We start from the raw sequence: 15,947 nt of genomic DNA on the forward strand, positions 1-15,947 counted from the left end.
ACTGACCTGGGGATTTGCAGGGCTGTTGCTCTCACATGTCCCACTCCTCTCTCTCCAGCTGCCGTTTCTGTCTGTCCCAGCAACTTTTTTTTTCCTTCTTAAAAATGTTATCACAGAGGCGCTACCACCATTGCTGATGGGCTCAGCCTTGGCCAGCAGCGGGTCCGTCTTGGAGCCGGCTGGCATCGGCTCTGTGGGACATAGGGAAAGCTTCCAGCAGCTTCTCACAGAAGCCACCCCTGCTACCAAAACCTTGCCACACAAACCCAGTACACTTGGGCAGTCCCCGAAGTAGCCGTGCTGTTGCTTTGAGTTGTTGTGGACAAAAGGGAGATAAAGGAGAGGGTTAACCTGAATTATCCTGTCTTTCAAGCTTGGCTTTAGTTGTAACTACTTTTTTTTATTTTTTTTGTACCAAATTAATTTCTCTAAAATGACTTACAACTGCAATTTAAAAAAAAATGTATATTTGTTATGTTCACTCCCTGTGTATATACTTTGTAATTGTCTTTCATCCTATTTGCAGAAGTCTTTATGGAAGATTTAACCTTTTGCTTGGTGTATGATATATGTAATAAATTTGGCCATCTGTGAATTAAGAAAACTCTAGTGTCATGGGCTAACGATGCATATCTTGATTAATATTTCATTTTCTGGTATTGCTGATTTATTACTATCTGCCTTTAAATACCAATTTAAAAAGAAAAATAGATGAAGTTACGATCAGAATAGATTTTATGAAACAGTACAAGGAAACAGCTTTAGAAGAAAAAAATGATTTTAAGTGTAATTTTAACACATTTGGTATTTAGTAACTGAATTAGGTTTTCTCTAAATGCAGTTCATGAATAAAGTATTAGGACATTTATTTTGATTAATAGGAACACCTTGAATGTGTCAATGTTACTGAACTGTTTCTTGTAAAATAAAAGATTATGGCTTTCTGAGCACTTATAACTTGATGACAGTGTAAAACATCAAACATACAAAAATATACAGTAATAGAACAAACTTAAAATATAACATCCTTTTTCTTTCATCAGATAATTTCATGCTTTTAGTACCAAAACTTTTATAGTCTTCATGCATGCAGTTCTGAAGCCTCCAGAAAATAAATTTATAGCTGAGGAAATGTTCATTCAGTTTAACATAATGCAGAGGGCAATAAGGGGAATACATGAAGATTGAATCCGAAGTGTGTGTGTGTGTGTATATATAAACAGCTAAATGGTATCCTGCAGTCAGTTTTATTTTTCTGCAGAATTATGTCTCTTAAACGTAGCCAGTATGACTTGAAGGCTTTTTAAGTTTGTTAAAAATATTACTAATTCATATAGATTAAAAACCAAAAATAATCTTTTCTAACCAGAGGAGTTGCTGATCGTTTGAGAAATGACAGAATTTCAGGTTACTGGAAAGTAATACAAAGTATTCACTGCAGATGTATGAAAATTCTCCCAGTGTCAGTTTTATGTTCCAAAAAGGAAAAATTTGCAAATGGACAGAATTACACTTTTTCCTATGTGTGTGTATATAATGTATATATGTATACATATATCCATGTGCACATACATGTGTGTATAAAATATATGTAGGTATATCTGCATAATACACACAGAGGAATGAATATATATACTCCTGTACAGAATAGTGTGCAGTCACTCTGTTCAATTTTTCCTGCTTTTCCTGTATAACTTTAAGAACGGGTATTGCTATTTTTATTTGTCTTAACATTCTAGAGCTTGGGATTTTTTTTAATGCAATCATTTTTTAAAAGAAATTATATGTCCACTACATAGTCTGTGCTTGTAACTAATCACAGAAGCTCCACAAGAAGGTTACACATGGAATCCATATAACTAATGAGATAACATAAGACTGTCATTGATGCTAATAATCTGAAGATAAAAGGAAATGTCATGCTGTATTTGTTTCATACAAAAATATTTCTAATTGTTTAATTTTGAAAAACTTGTGTACATTTTCTATCAGTTGGAAGAAACTGGCAATGCTTCTGTACTTTGGTTCTTCAAAATCCCCTGTCAGCTGTCTGGAAGAGAAATTAAAATATCACCTAAAGCTTTGTATTTTGAAGATGGGAAAATGGAATAGAAAAATGGCACTTTTCTCCTTAGTTTTTCCTCAGTTTAGATTTTCTGTGCTCAGGCAGGATCAGATTGTGTTAAAAGGAAGAGAGTCTCGCTCAGTTTTCTAGCCAAGTAATTTTTTTCTTTTAAATCCCATGTGTTTGGGTGGATGATGGTTTGTGCTTCATTTTGACAAACTTTGCAAATGGTCAGAAGTTCTTAGTGTCAGTAGTGCAGTCAACATACAGTGATTGTGACATTAGATGAGATCTATGGTGTGGTGGTTTTTTTTGTGGGCAGATGTAGCTGTGCAATAGGACAATATTAGCTGTATATATTACTGCAAAAAAATTGCAGGAATCTTTTCCCATGTGTTTTCTAGGTCCAAACATTACTTGAATTTATGACATTGGCATGTATTGTTTATGGACACTGGGGGGAAGGGAAACACAGGTGGGAAAAAGCCTGAAACATACCTTTTTGTTGTTGCTGTTCTAGTGATATTAATAATGTGTCCAAGTATTAGCAATTAAATGTTAAACGGACCTGATGAAAAGTGTCTTTCAATTTCTATGTGAAACTTCTTAATAATGACAATTCTATGACACTTACTTATAACAATTATAAAAAAACAGATGTTTGATCCATCTTATTTCTGTTGTTTTTCTCTTTCCTGTTACCGTACTCTGGGTTTGTGAATTAGAAATTGATTCATGGTATATATTGTATAAGTAATTGAATCCTAATAATTTTCTTCTTTCCCAAATTAAAATAATTTGTGCAAGAAAGCATAAAGATAATATCTGATTTCATATTCTCCTACTGAGTAGCAGCAGTTTATTTTATTCTGTATTCATTTTACAGAGTATTATGGCTATCCAGGTTATCAATACAGAACGCCAAGGAGTTATTATGATTATACAGGTGGGCTTACTGAAGAAGAACAGCTTGAAAGGGCAGTGCTAAACAGTCTTAATGAAAGAGGTAGGAATTTTATTGCATTTTATATTTTAAGTTGTGATTCATACTGAAAAGGGAGTGGGGGGGGGAAGATGTATTGCTCACTATTTATTTTCAGTATTTTGGACATATCTTCTGAAACAGATGAAAGTTTCTTGGTAGAATTTTCAGAGAATGTAGTGTGAGGATGCGGTATCATTCTCTTAGTGCAATTGCATTAATTGCTTACTGTTTGATTACCTTGCTACTACTATAGTAAAAGACATGGGTTTATAACAAAAAACCCTTAAGTAAACTAAGTTACTGTGCCAAAGAAATCTTACAATATTCTAAAAAGTAGTATGAAGTGGTATAATAGAAGAATTGATATTGTCAACTGTGTGTATGTTTTTGCTTTTTATACAAATTTAATTGACAATCAATGTACTGATTTCTTACTCTTCATGCTATCCTTTTCTACCTTAAAGGAAGCTTATATTCTAGCTAGCTAAACGACCTAAAAATATATATAAAAATAGATAGAAATGTTTAGAAATAAAAATGGTGGGTTTTTTAACTGAAATGTATTAGTTAAATTGGTAGAAAATACATTCATTAGGATATATTTTATCTTTTTTTAATGCAAGTGAAATCAAGAGGGAAATGATACTTTGTAGAATCCATTTCTCAGTTTCTGAAAACTTAAAGACTTGAGGGAAAATCTGTTTAATAGGACTGACAGCACATTATTAGAGCATCACATGTAAAATTTACATCACACAGTTATGCAAAATTTTATATTGAAGCAATAAAATAAAGGACAGAAATGAATATAATATATGTTGTCTGGTATTTAGATAGTTTTTCTTATCAAACATTGCTTCCTCTTTAATCTGTTGCATGTCAGTATGGACTCTTTTGGGAATTCAGCAAAAGGCTTTGGTGGTTCTTAACTTAAGAAATCTGAAAGATTTCTTTTAAATTTGGTGAAGCTGTAACATTTAATCTTAGCAAAAATAATAACCTGACTGAATATCTCATCGTCATTTTCCTTTTTTATAATCTTGGTATTCTATCTGCCTGGGTGTAAGGAAGCATTCATTAGGAAAAAGATACAGAAGCCTCTACTTATAACTGCAACCCTTAAAATGCAGAGTGCCATTCATAAATCTCCACTCAGAAAATTAATTTACACTACTGTTATGGCTGTCAGAGAAATACCAGGCAAAATATGAAAATGAATGTCTTGACAAATCATCATCACTTTTACTTGCACACCTTCTGTGATCCTATTTTTTATTACGAAGAACATGTCGTGTTATCTGGAAGATGGTTTTAAAAAGGCAGCAGATGAGGCAAGATTGTGATAGGAAAAGGCTTTTCCAGTTTGAGAAATTCATTAACATATTTTCTAAAGCAAACACAGCTATTTGCTTTATTAAGTTTGCACCTATTGTGAGGGTCACCTGGGAGGCAGAAGTGCAGACTTTTAGGGAAATTAGGGTGTTTTTAAGTGATTTTTTTTCTAGTTATCTTCATTTTTCACCTTTGTTCTTTAAGCATAGTTCTGTCTAACCGTAGCTCAACACTGTGAAGCTAGAAACTTAAAAATTATACAGCAAGTTTATTCCTGTAAAATATTTGGTCTAGAAATTACTGCAGTCTGAGTGTTCTCATCTCAATCAAACTGTAGTGAAAACCTTAGAAAATAGTGGGAATCTTAGCTTTCAAATAAATCAATAAAATAGCATTTAGTCCATCTGGTTTGTCAGCAGAAGATAGTGAATTAGTTACTGTTCATGCTGTCTTAGGAATTTTTAAAAATTAAATAAGTCATATCAATATGTTGCCCTATGTAATTTTGGGAAGGAATGGATCTAAAATGAGCTTTATTGTAAGGGATACTTTTTATTTTACTGTCATTTTTACATGATGTTTTACATCATTTTTAACACTGAGTTTGAGAAATAAATCCTTCCAAGCTTTTAATATTAAGTGTTTTGAAATTTTATCTGCATGAATGAGTTTCTTTTGAAACTATCAAGGAAACAGAATGCAAATAACAATGACAAAATTATGATAATATACATAACTAGATAGTATATACATTAAAGGCTTTCATGTATCAGTGTGGAATGCCTGCAGCTTTCATTTGTAGCCTTAAATAATTTACATCACTATAGGTAAGTAAGTATTTTTTGTCTGCTTGTTGTTTTTGGACAAAGATAAGTTTTCAGCTATAAGGGAATATATTCTTACTTGGAGAATGCCCTTTGGTGAAACATGAGATAGAATTTAAATAGCATCTCTAAGTATATCTCACTGGTAGATAACTGTGGCATACCAAGTCACATTTTTAACTTCAATTTGAGACAGCAGCATTTCTTAACACTATGGTAGTGTCTGTTTTCAGTGCTAGTTATAGTTTTTAAGCCTCACAGATAAGTGGGAAAATGTATCATTTTATATTGCTTCCAATATAGTTTGGTGTGATTAAATATATATACATGTTGTTTTCAGTGGTTTCACAGGAGTGCTTTAATTTTGCACTTCTTTCTCCTACTTGCTGGAGCACTTTAGTTTGGACAAGCAAGTCTTTAGAGCTGAAGTCTTAAAATATTTCCTTAAATAAGCTGCTTAAAGGTTAAGCTTGCCTATAGGCAGATGCCTTATTTCACAGAGAAAGTAATATAGAGCATGTAATTGATCATACCTGTTTCAGTGACACAAAGGATGAGATGAAATTTACTGTGCTAACGAGCAATTAGGATATTCTTCCCTGTCAGTTAATTTGAAAAATAATTAGCTTGAATGAGCACTTTCCTTTGAATGTGATACATTTTTCCCTAAAGCATGACGTTCACAGTTGCTTGTAATTACATGGGTGATGAAACAGGTACTTAACATGACTAAAAATTACGTAAAATAATTTGAAATAGATAGCTAAATTGATGTAAAAACAGGTATCACAATCAAAATTTAGGGCTTTCTTATTAATCTTTTTTTTTTCTCCCCAACTATGACATTTAAACCATCACAGTTGCTCTGCAGCTTGGACAAAAAGTATTGCAGTAATTTTGATTGATTCCCACCCCACCCCCCCTTAGTTGGACAAATGCATTTATTAAGGGGTTTTAGGCCACAAAATGTACCATTATGGATTTGGAATGTTGATCCATTCTTAGAAATTACTGTGTTAGTAACCTGCTAAGCTATTAAAAGAATCAGTGGCATAGTACAGAATCTCCTGGTATCAGTTGTTGTCCACAACTGAAAACTAATTTCTGTTAAGACATGCATCGAATTTAAGCTCACTGGTTACCCTTCTATAATACCATACATAGGTTATCTAAACCCACCATGAAGGTACTGCATTTCCCCTTATTCCGTATTCAGGTATTCCTGAACTGCAATTCTGTTTTTATGCTATATCCTGAAAACTTCTTAAATAATAATAATACTAATCACTATCTAATGCAACCAAAGAAATTGCTAGACTTGTTTATGAGATTTATGTAGGCATCAGTTTTGAGACTATCAAACTGTCATAATAATTTAGGTCCATTTACTAAAAGGAACTGTTATATTCTTTCCATTCCCAGTTTTAGATATGTTGTTGCCTCAAACAAGAATCGGTTTAAACAGCATTAATTTTTTTCTCCAAAGTGTGTTTTTTTTCTTTTTAATTTTCATTCGTATTCTCATAATTCTATATTGGTTACAAATGGCAATAATTCTTCCTCTGGTTAAGTCAGGAAAATAATTTTGGGTTTAAAAAATCATAGTCTTTGATAATTAAACTGTATGGTTGTACTATGAAGTTAATACATGGCTGCCATTTTTGTTTAATGGTAGTATTAACAGCCGTCCTTAATGTAACCCCAGTATACCATATCTCTTATCTATTGTTTACTTGCTATTCTGCTCAGAAGAAATATCTTGATTAGTGTGGGATGTGGATTTGCATTTTTGTTGTGGTGGGTGTTGGGATTTTTTTGTGAGTTGAACTTCTAAGTGTCTGTCTTTCAATCTCAATAATGTTAAGAATCCCTTGGAAGCTCGTGTCTCTGCACAAAGGAATTTTCCTCTTTTTTTTTTTTAAGACATAGTTTTTTTTAAACGCGTAGGTGATAGTCTTTATAGTTTGTGATTAAAGAGAAATACCTATAAGTATACATATATAGATATTCCTCTTATATTTTATAATGAAACTGTCTATATATGCATTTCTTTAGTTCTAATTTAAAACAAACCAAAAAAACCCCCATCCACTCAAAGTTTTTAGATGGCCAAGTATGGGCTAGTCCTAGATACATTTGTGGTGTAGTTAGGAAATACCTAGGCATCTGGCTTACCTGTTCTGCGAATTTTTAAGGGTTCCCATTTCTGTTTTCTCCTACTGAGACTGGACTTCATATTAGTAGTCTATGAAATTTGCCAAATCCATGGAAGATTGTAATAAGAATGAAACTGATGTGATAAGACTGTAGAGAAATGCTGTATAATTCAAATTTTTTTCCAGTCAGTGCTATCCTTCCCTTCTGCAATTGTAGGAATGCCAGTCATTGCATTTGACTATGATGGTTTTCTGTAAAAATGTCTTAAAATAGATTATATGCTCAAATGTGCAGTGCATGTTATCAGATTAAAATACATTTCATAAAGTCATATGCTAGGACTTGCATCTGATTCTTGAAGTCCAACTTTTTCTTTTTTCTTTTTTTTTCTTTTTAAATTCAGACTATGTATTGTCTCAGGTACCCAACAACACTTTTTGAAAAAAAGCTTTCCCCCTTGAGTAGGGCTTTTGTTCTAAATATCTTTCTAAAACTGCAACTGTGCTCTATCATCCTGATCACCAGCACTTTCTTCAGGCAAATTTCCAGGAAATTAAATCAGTACATTTTTATCATTTCCACACAGAAAGTTTTGGTATATGCTCAGTGTAAGTGGCAGATGGCTTACAACAAGCAGCATAGCCAGAATTCTATTATAAATGTTTAATGAATGTATAGCAATATTCTTCTGTCTGTCTCTTCATTAAAGTAGTGGTTGGTGTAGGATAAAACAGGTTTACTGAAGATTAGAACCGAAAAAAGTCCTGAGTGTCTTGATAATGGTGGTAAACGTTCACCAGATAGGTGAGACAAAGCACCACTAAGCCTTTCACCATGGACTTATCTTTTAAAATAGAACCACAACCAATTAGCACCCATGAAATAAAGAATAGTTCTGTAAAGCAGTGAAATCATTCTGTTGGAATACCTCCATTTACACAGGCAAACAGGTTGGCTTCGGACAACTGAAGCAGTTACTGCCCTTTGTTGTCTAAACTGGTGTTCATTTAACTTTGACTAAAAAATACTGGACTGGGTGAAAAGTACTGGACTGAAAATTGAGAGCTCAGAAGCATCTTTGTTCATAGTTCCACTATTTCTGCTTCAGTAGCAGTGCAGTAGGGGAAGTTAGATGGGATGGAAAACTAGAATTGGCAACTCCTTCAAATCCAGGTTTCCTGTACTTATATGTCAATAAGCTGTATTTTTTTTTGTCTAGATTAGCGATCTTAAGTCAAAAATGTGATCTAGCTAATTCTTTCTGAAATGCTACAGTATGTGTAATAGTTGGTTTAAGCTTTGTACACACTTGACCTTTCAAGATGCTGCTATGTATCTTTAAATAGTGCATAAGTATTTTGGAAATACTGGGTTTAGACTTGTCTCCTTTAGTCTCTGTGCTTAAAAAGAATGCACTCATGTCTTAAATTGAGGATTTTGGTAAGGGTTGGGTTTTGTTTATTTTTTTTAATTTATTTTTTAAAGCAAGGCTAACTTGGTTCAGATACTAAAGCACTAAAGCGCAGATAATAAACAGTTTAGGACCAACTGTACTTAGTTCGAGAAGAAACACAGGGGTACTTAATACAGTTCTGTTCGATGTTGATAGTGTATTCAAGATCTTAAATTCTGTGAAGACTTCCATAGAATTAGTGTAACTGGGGAAATTATTTCTCCTTTATTTCCACTGTGTCTTCCTCTTGTTCTCAGTGCTATACATTTTTCTTAATTTCTCCTATCTTCATTATTATTATTATTTATTATTGAATCCATACAGACAATCTGGCATTCTTCTAGGAGAGGCACAATTTGCTTTCAGCAGTAAGTGTGTGGAAAACATTCCTTCAGATATCTGGAGGAAAATGTACTAAGAGAATGCTTTTGATGGACAAATCAACACTAGAAAATGTGCAAACTGCTAGTATGGTCTTTAGTAGTTTGTTTTTTTGCCTTTTCTACTTTCCTTCCTGCTGATTATTCAGGAGTTCTATGTGATCCTTTCCCTCCTGCCTTGGAAACACTTCTACAGACGGAAAAAAAGTAGTTCAACAGTTTATTAGTAAATTGGAAGAGCTGAGATGTGTTCTGTAAAAATATCATTAACAGAAACTGGTTTTTGATCCAAAATACATTTATATAAAAGTTGGTTATGTAAATGAAGGAGACTGTGTTCCACATTTCTCTCATCTGCCTTTTCTGAAAAAGTTCTGTCCATTGTTGCATACAATATTGCCTAAGATTTTGGGCTTCCTTGGATGCAGCATTCCCAAGTTATATGTTATAGGCATAAAAAGACAGGCACTATTAATTTAAAAGCAGGGCTTCATTCCATGTGAGTGATATTGTGTTTGCACTTATCATTAAAGTGAAAAATGATGAAAAAAGAAAATATTGAAACATTGTGACACTAGTACACTGAACATAATTTTGGATTCAGTTTGACACCCTAATACAGCATGCCTTTCATTGCTGTTTTGCTCTGTGTTTTGTCCTGGTATTGTTTGCTTCTTTCTAATTTGCCCTGGATTATAGCACTGTGCTGAGATTACTATATTCAGTATTTAACGTTCTGGATATGATGGCTCTCTTTTGCAATGTAGCACATCTTTCATTTCTTCCATCAAATGCTTGGTACTGTATCTGGTATTTTTGGAAACACTGCCTGAAGGGTTAACTTCCTTTGGTCTTTAGGCAACAAGTTGACAGTGACGTAGTTGTTCTTAGGTTCTGATTATTGCTACAAAAGATTTTGAGATAAGAATTTAAATAATGATTAATTTTGTTTGCATTAAAAAAGTATATAGTGCTGACACAAAGTATTTATTCAGATTTTCATGTTAAAATGTGTCCAGAATGCTGATTATTTTTTTCCCCTGTGACTTCCTAAATATGCAAATGCAGCTTTCTTTTGGATGGTTTCCTTCTTTCAAAAGTTTCAACTGCCAAAACCAACTGAAATAGGAAGAAAACACTTTAATAAAGAAATAGCTGAATCTTTGACTGCAGCTAGAGGTGGTTTTCTTACATTCACACCACATCTATTATAAAAGCACGGTTTGCATATGGAGGTAGAGGCTGTTCTTGGTGTTCTGATCCAAGACTCAGTGGTATGAATGGGAGTCTTTTCACTGCCTTCAGTGGTCTCTGGATTTTGGTGGTTTTGGGGTTTTTTTGGGTTTTGTTTTTTTTTTTTTTCCTCAGTAACTTGAACTTTTTGTTAAAGGAACAAATGTTGTTCCTTTCACAGTGGGTTTGGCAGAGTCACCTTGCTGGAGAACAGGCAGTTTTGCTTAACAACTGTGGGCATAATTAGAAGAAGCTGGGTGTGGGCTACATAAAAGTACTCTTTTCCACTTTGGAGAAAGTGGTAGTTGCTGTGGAGTGGCTCCAGTCTGCATTGGTGTCTCCATCCATCCATCTGGGTTTCTTAGTCTTGGCATTGGGAAATGGATACTGTTTGGAGTTTCTTTGTTGTTGTGTGTCTTTGTTAGGCAAGCAGGAATGCACTAAAGGAAAAACAATGGTTTTTTTCCAAATGCAGTTTTATATATATTAGGATTCTTATGGATGTTAACAAACTTAGGGGATGCTTTTAGTGGTAAACTAAGGTCAGTGAATATGCCTAATCTTAGATTTACCCATGATTTACTATTTTAACTCTTGTTGTTGTATCATTGGATTAATTCTATAGACTGGGTATAGTTTACATTTTGTTCATTGGGACTATCTTAAAAATGATGTTCTGAACCTTTTTCTGATGTCTGACTGAATGAGTCATTTCTAGTAGTTTGAAGAAACCTATGTATCTCCATATTATGTTTTGTTGGCCAATATCATGGCTGCATCCTTGTGGTCCTAAGGCCAACTCTGTTCTGGTTTTCTCTGCTCTACTTTTTGTTTTCTATCTGGAGTCTCTAGCTTGCATTTAAAAATATATCTGTAATTATTTTGAGCATTACATAGATTCCCTGCTGTTGTCAGTCTGCTCTGCAGCAGTAGGTTTTAGGATTATGCTTGAAAGGAATATACGGTACAATTTTGTCTTTCATATTCAATCTAATGTGACTGCAATCTCATAGACCTATGTAAGCAAGCTCAGCTTGCCCTGAAAGCTGGTTGGACATGAGCCAGCTCTGATCAAAAAGTCTTAGTTTCATTAGCTCGGGGAGTTTTGCTAATGCAATTAGTTACATTTAGCAAGCTTAAGTACAGACAGATATGATCCTTTCTGCAAAGCAGTCATTAGACATCATAGCCTCAGTTAGGTATTTTAGATATGGATCACAGAGCATTGCGAGATCGTAGTGAATGTCTGCGCTTAAGTCTTTCAGTGACTTGGCAGAGGATATGTGGTACCATTTATATCCTGTAGTACATGAAAAGGTGTAGCTAGCACCTAGATTTGATGAACCTGAAATAATTTAAATCTAGCTCTGAGTCTCTTTTTTCAAAGAGTGAAAAATGGTTATTCAGATCAGCATCACTTGGTACTTTTTGTCTTTATTCATTCAAGTAATTATATAGCTTAAACATTCATTTAGTCAGTTTTTTTTAACACATTGCTATGACTGATGATACTATAAAGGATGAATAATGCCTTTACTTAGTACTTTTTAAATCAACTTCATGTGAAGCAATGTTTGGACGGACATTAGAATTTAGTTGAAAAAACAGATATCCAGTTAGGTTTCAGGATACCTTTAACAACAGTTTTAAATGGAAAAACGAAGCCCATTTGCCTTATTTTATTAAAGGAATTACTGTTTGTAATTAAATAATTTGCCAAAATGATTTCTGATCCTGATGGTATTCAGGATTTTTGGAGCTACTAAGACTCATTAGGTAGCACTTTTACCTTTTTCAGTTATTTGAAGATGAATATAAAGATTTCCTTTTCATTTTCCACTTTATTTCTTTGGATGAACAAGTTAATAACTGAATAAACTGCAATGTAAAATTTCTTAACAGCGTGAAGTCAACAGGAAATTTTTGATATGTTAAAGCAGAAGCTGTTGTCAGATTCTGATCTTAGGATCTGAGCAAGTGGTCTCCATAGCTGTCTGGCTTACCTGTGGCAGTAAGCATTTATTGCTTAATTCTTTGTATTTTAGTTCCAGGTTTCTTTAATAGATTATAAATACAGATCTTACCAAGTATTAATAATTTCAGATAGGCTCTTTAAAGAGGAAAGGATAGTTAAGTTCTGGGTTTAAAAATTGTCATTTCTTAATGGTCCTTCTAGCACCAAACCTCAAGAAATAATAGCAGTTTAGTTGTCTTGAGAAACTTGATCAAGAAAAAACAAAGGGAATAGTCAAAGAAAAATACAAATGAATACATAACATTGAGAGATGAGGAGGGGTCAAAGTGGAAAATTGGCATAACTTCACAATGCAGTATATACTTCAGAGGGATAAAAGTTGGGAGGAAATGGACTTACACAAATTTAATGTCTTTGTTCATAATAAGTTGTTTATTTTGTTGGGATGATGCTCAGGTATCTCAGATAATGGCAGAATAGGCGAGGTCTTACAAAGAGATCTGGATAGACTAGAGAGCAGGGCATTCAGCAACCATAAGAAATTTAACAAGAGCAAGTGTGGGATTCTCCATCCGGGATGGGGTAATCCTGGTTATATGTACAAACTGGGGATGAGAGGCTGGAGAGCAGCCCCATGGAAAGAGATCTGGGTGTTTGGGTTGATGGCAAGTTGAATATGAGGCAACAGTGTGCCCTGGCAGCCAAAAGGGTCAACCGTGTCTGGGAGTGCATCAAGCACAGCATAGCTAGCCCATCAAGGGAGGTGATTGTCCCACTCTACACTGGGCTGGTGTGGCCCCACTTCGAGTACTGTGTGCAGTTTTGGGTGCCTTAATACAAGAAGGACATCACACTATTAGAGTGTATCCAGAGGAGGGTGACCAAGATGGTGAAAGGCCTTGAGGGCAAGACTTACAAGGAGCAGCTGAGGTCACTTGCTTTGTTCAGCTTGGAGAAGAGGAGACTGAAGGATGACCTCATTGCAGCCTATAACCTCCTCATGGAGGGCAGCAGAGCGGGGGGAGGTGCTGATCTCCTCTTTCTGGTGACCCACGATAGGACATGAGGAAATGGAATGAAGCTGCGTCAGGGGAAGCTCAGATTGGATGTTAGGAAAAGGCTCTTTGCTAAGAGGGTGGTCGGTCACTGGAACAGGCTCCCCAGGGAAATGGTTACGACACCAAGCCTGTCAGAGTTTAAGGAATGTCTGGACGATGCTTTTACTCATATGGTTTAGTTTTAGGTAGCCCTGGGAGGAGCAGGGAGTTGGACTCGATGATCCTTATGGGTCCTGTCCAACTGAAGATATTCTATGAGGTTGCAGTAGACCAGAAAGGGGTAAACATGGTGTTCATCTAGGATGAGGGAAGGAGGCAAGGTTTTATATAAGCCAGGCAGCTTAAATTTCCAGAAAAATGCACTATAAAAGCCTGGAAAAGTTGCAGGTAGGTAAGTAACAGGGCTGCATGGATTTGCTATGACAGTTAGTCGTAGGAAACTAGTCTGAATAAAGGGATATAGATTGTGTATATAAGGGAGAAACCACGTGAGTTGGGCTGTGTGTGCAACCAGTGTGGCCTTTGCTACTATCTTGTGCAGTATTCTAAAAATAAGCTATGGAAATATGGCTTTGATTATACTATTAGGTGGGTGTAAAATTAATTAGAAAAGCATGTGTTGAAGCATGGTTATATGCAATGGTCTGCCCTGTGTGCAGTTCTACTTTTGTTTGCAATGTGGATTATGTAATGCAATTGGAAGTATCACCTGATACCAGCTCAGGAAGGCTGCAGAAACACTGGAACACAGGATGAGAATTAAGAGTTATCTTGGCAAATTGGAAGGCTGTCTCAAAAAAGACAGAAGTAATTCTGTTTGAAGTTCTCCATGCTAGTAGATATAACCCATGACCTAACGTGGATGAACAATGTCACGTTAGATAACATTTGCCTCACTGTCAATCTGTGAATAGGCATGTTATGTGCAAACACATGCTTCTGTGCTGTTCAGTACTAATAAGACCTTACATGTAGCACTACATCAAGTTTTTAGTAATTCTTTGGAAAAAGGATGGGAAGCATCTGGAGAGTCAGAGGGGGAAAGCAGTAAGAATTAAGTGGAGATCTAGAAAACACAGCTGAAAAGAACATGTAGTATGAGATAGGAGGCAGAGGGCAGTTGGTTTATAGAAGATACCTGATAATACACAATCTTAAATACATTAAAAGTAGCTGCAAAGAGGAAGGGAATGTAAATTTATTACAATTTATAAAACAAGAAATAAAGGTGTTATTTCATCAGTGGAAATTTAAGTTAGATGTTAATAATGATAAATAATGGAATAAATTGGCAAACAATTTTGTGGAACCTCCATCCTGCAAGGGTTTTAAGGTTAAACAGAGGTTTCTCATGAATGTGACAAAGGTAACTGACTGTGGCATAGGGCATGAAGATGGACTAGATGATCATTTGAGGTTCTTTGTAGCTCTGGTTTCTATGGTTCTAGCAATAAATTATGCTTCATTTTACAATCAAATCGCTTTGAACTACAAGTTATATATAGGTTTAGCTAAAAAACTTGAAAGACCTGACAACTTGGAAAAGAATTTTTAGAGGGTTTAATGACTAAGGAAGAAGAATACCATAGAAGAGTGCAAGGGTATGTTCCTAGCAGCTAATTGCATTAAGCTGTGGAAAAATCTCCGAGGGAGTGAGGAATATACCAGCTAAATTATTTAAAACCAGTTTAGTTGAGGTATTTTTTAAAACCAGTTTAGTCAAGCTATAAAAAGGAGAATTAGGGGGTAGGTTTCAGAAAGAATTAGTAAGTCTCCTAGTGTGACTCTTAAGTTATCTTTATGCTCATTTTTTACCGAGTCATCATGCACATTAGCCATATCAAACAAGGGACTTCTTATTAAAGTATGTAATGTTAATCAATGAAATGTAAGTATTCTTTTTTTAACTATTGAGCAGGGGAGCTTTGTGTTTGGGTTCTCTTCTGGTCTTGTTTTTAGGATCCAGAAAGGACCAAACTTCCCTGTGAGCTTTACAATTCAGAAGCATTGAACCAAGTATTGTAACATCACACAAAAATATTTGCCAAGAATAGGCACTGGTAAGGACGTAACTTGTGCGTAACTTCATAATTTTCAGCAACTGTGTAGGGGTGATGAAATTTCATTTGCATTTATTCCTTCTTTTTGCCAGGAGAAACTTTCAGCCTTTTCAGTTCTATTTTGTGCAACTTCTTATCCTGTTTGTTTTTTTCTTGCTCTACTCTTTGTCTTAGATCTCATTTTTAGTGCTTTACTTCACTGTATTTTTGACAGTGTTCTTTACTTGATATGTGTAACTTACTGTAAAAACAGTCCAGGAGAATAAAATACAGGTCATGTGTATAGCAAAATAAGTCACTTAAGTAATTTTATGAAGTAACGAATGTCTAAATATCATTTGGAGGATGGAATTGGAAAATATGTCTCAACACTAGTGACTACGCACTAACAAACCAACGAAGGGAAGAAACTGCATAGAAAAGAG

General features: G+C 34.8%; 1 protein-coding gene across 2 annotated transcripts in view; it reads left to right on the forward strand.

Moving 5' to 3' along the window:
• The window catches only part of RHBDD1 (rhomboid domain containing 1), a 62,189-nt gene that overhangs the window by 26,558 nt on the left and 19,684 nt on the right, over positions 1-15,947 (forward strand). For both annotated transcript variants that reach the window (XM_052803389.1, XM_052803388.1), the window contains exon 6: positions 2,952-3,071. In XM_052803389.1, the coding sequence (XP_052659349.1) occupies positions 2,952-3,071 (120 nt within the window). The remainder of the gene's footprint in view (positions 1-2,951; positions 3,072-15,947) is intronic.

This window comes from Harpia harpyja, chromosome 12 (assembly GCF_026419915.1).
Source record: "Harpia harpyja isolate bHarHar1 chromosome 12, bHarHar1 primary haplotype, whole genome shotgun sequence".
Classification (NCBI taxonomy): domain Eukaryota; kingdom Metazoa; phylum Chordata; class Aves; order Accipitriformes; family Accipitridae; genus Harpia; species Harpia harpyja.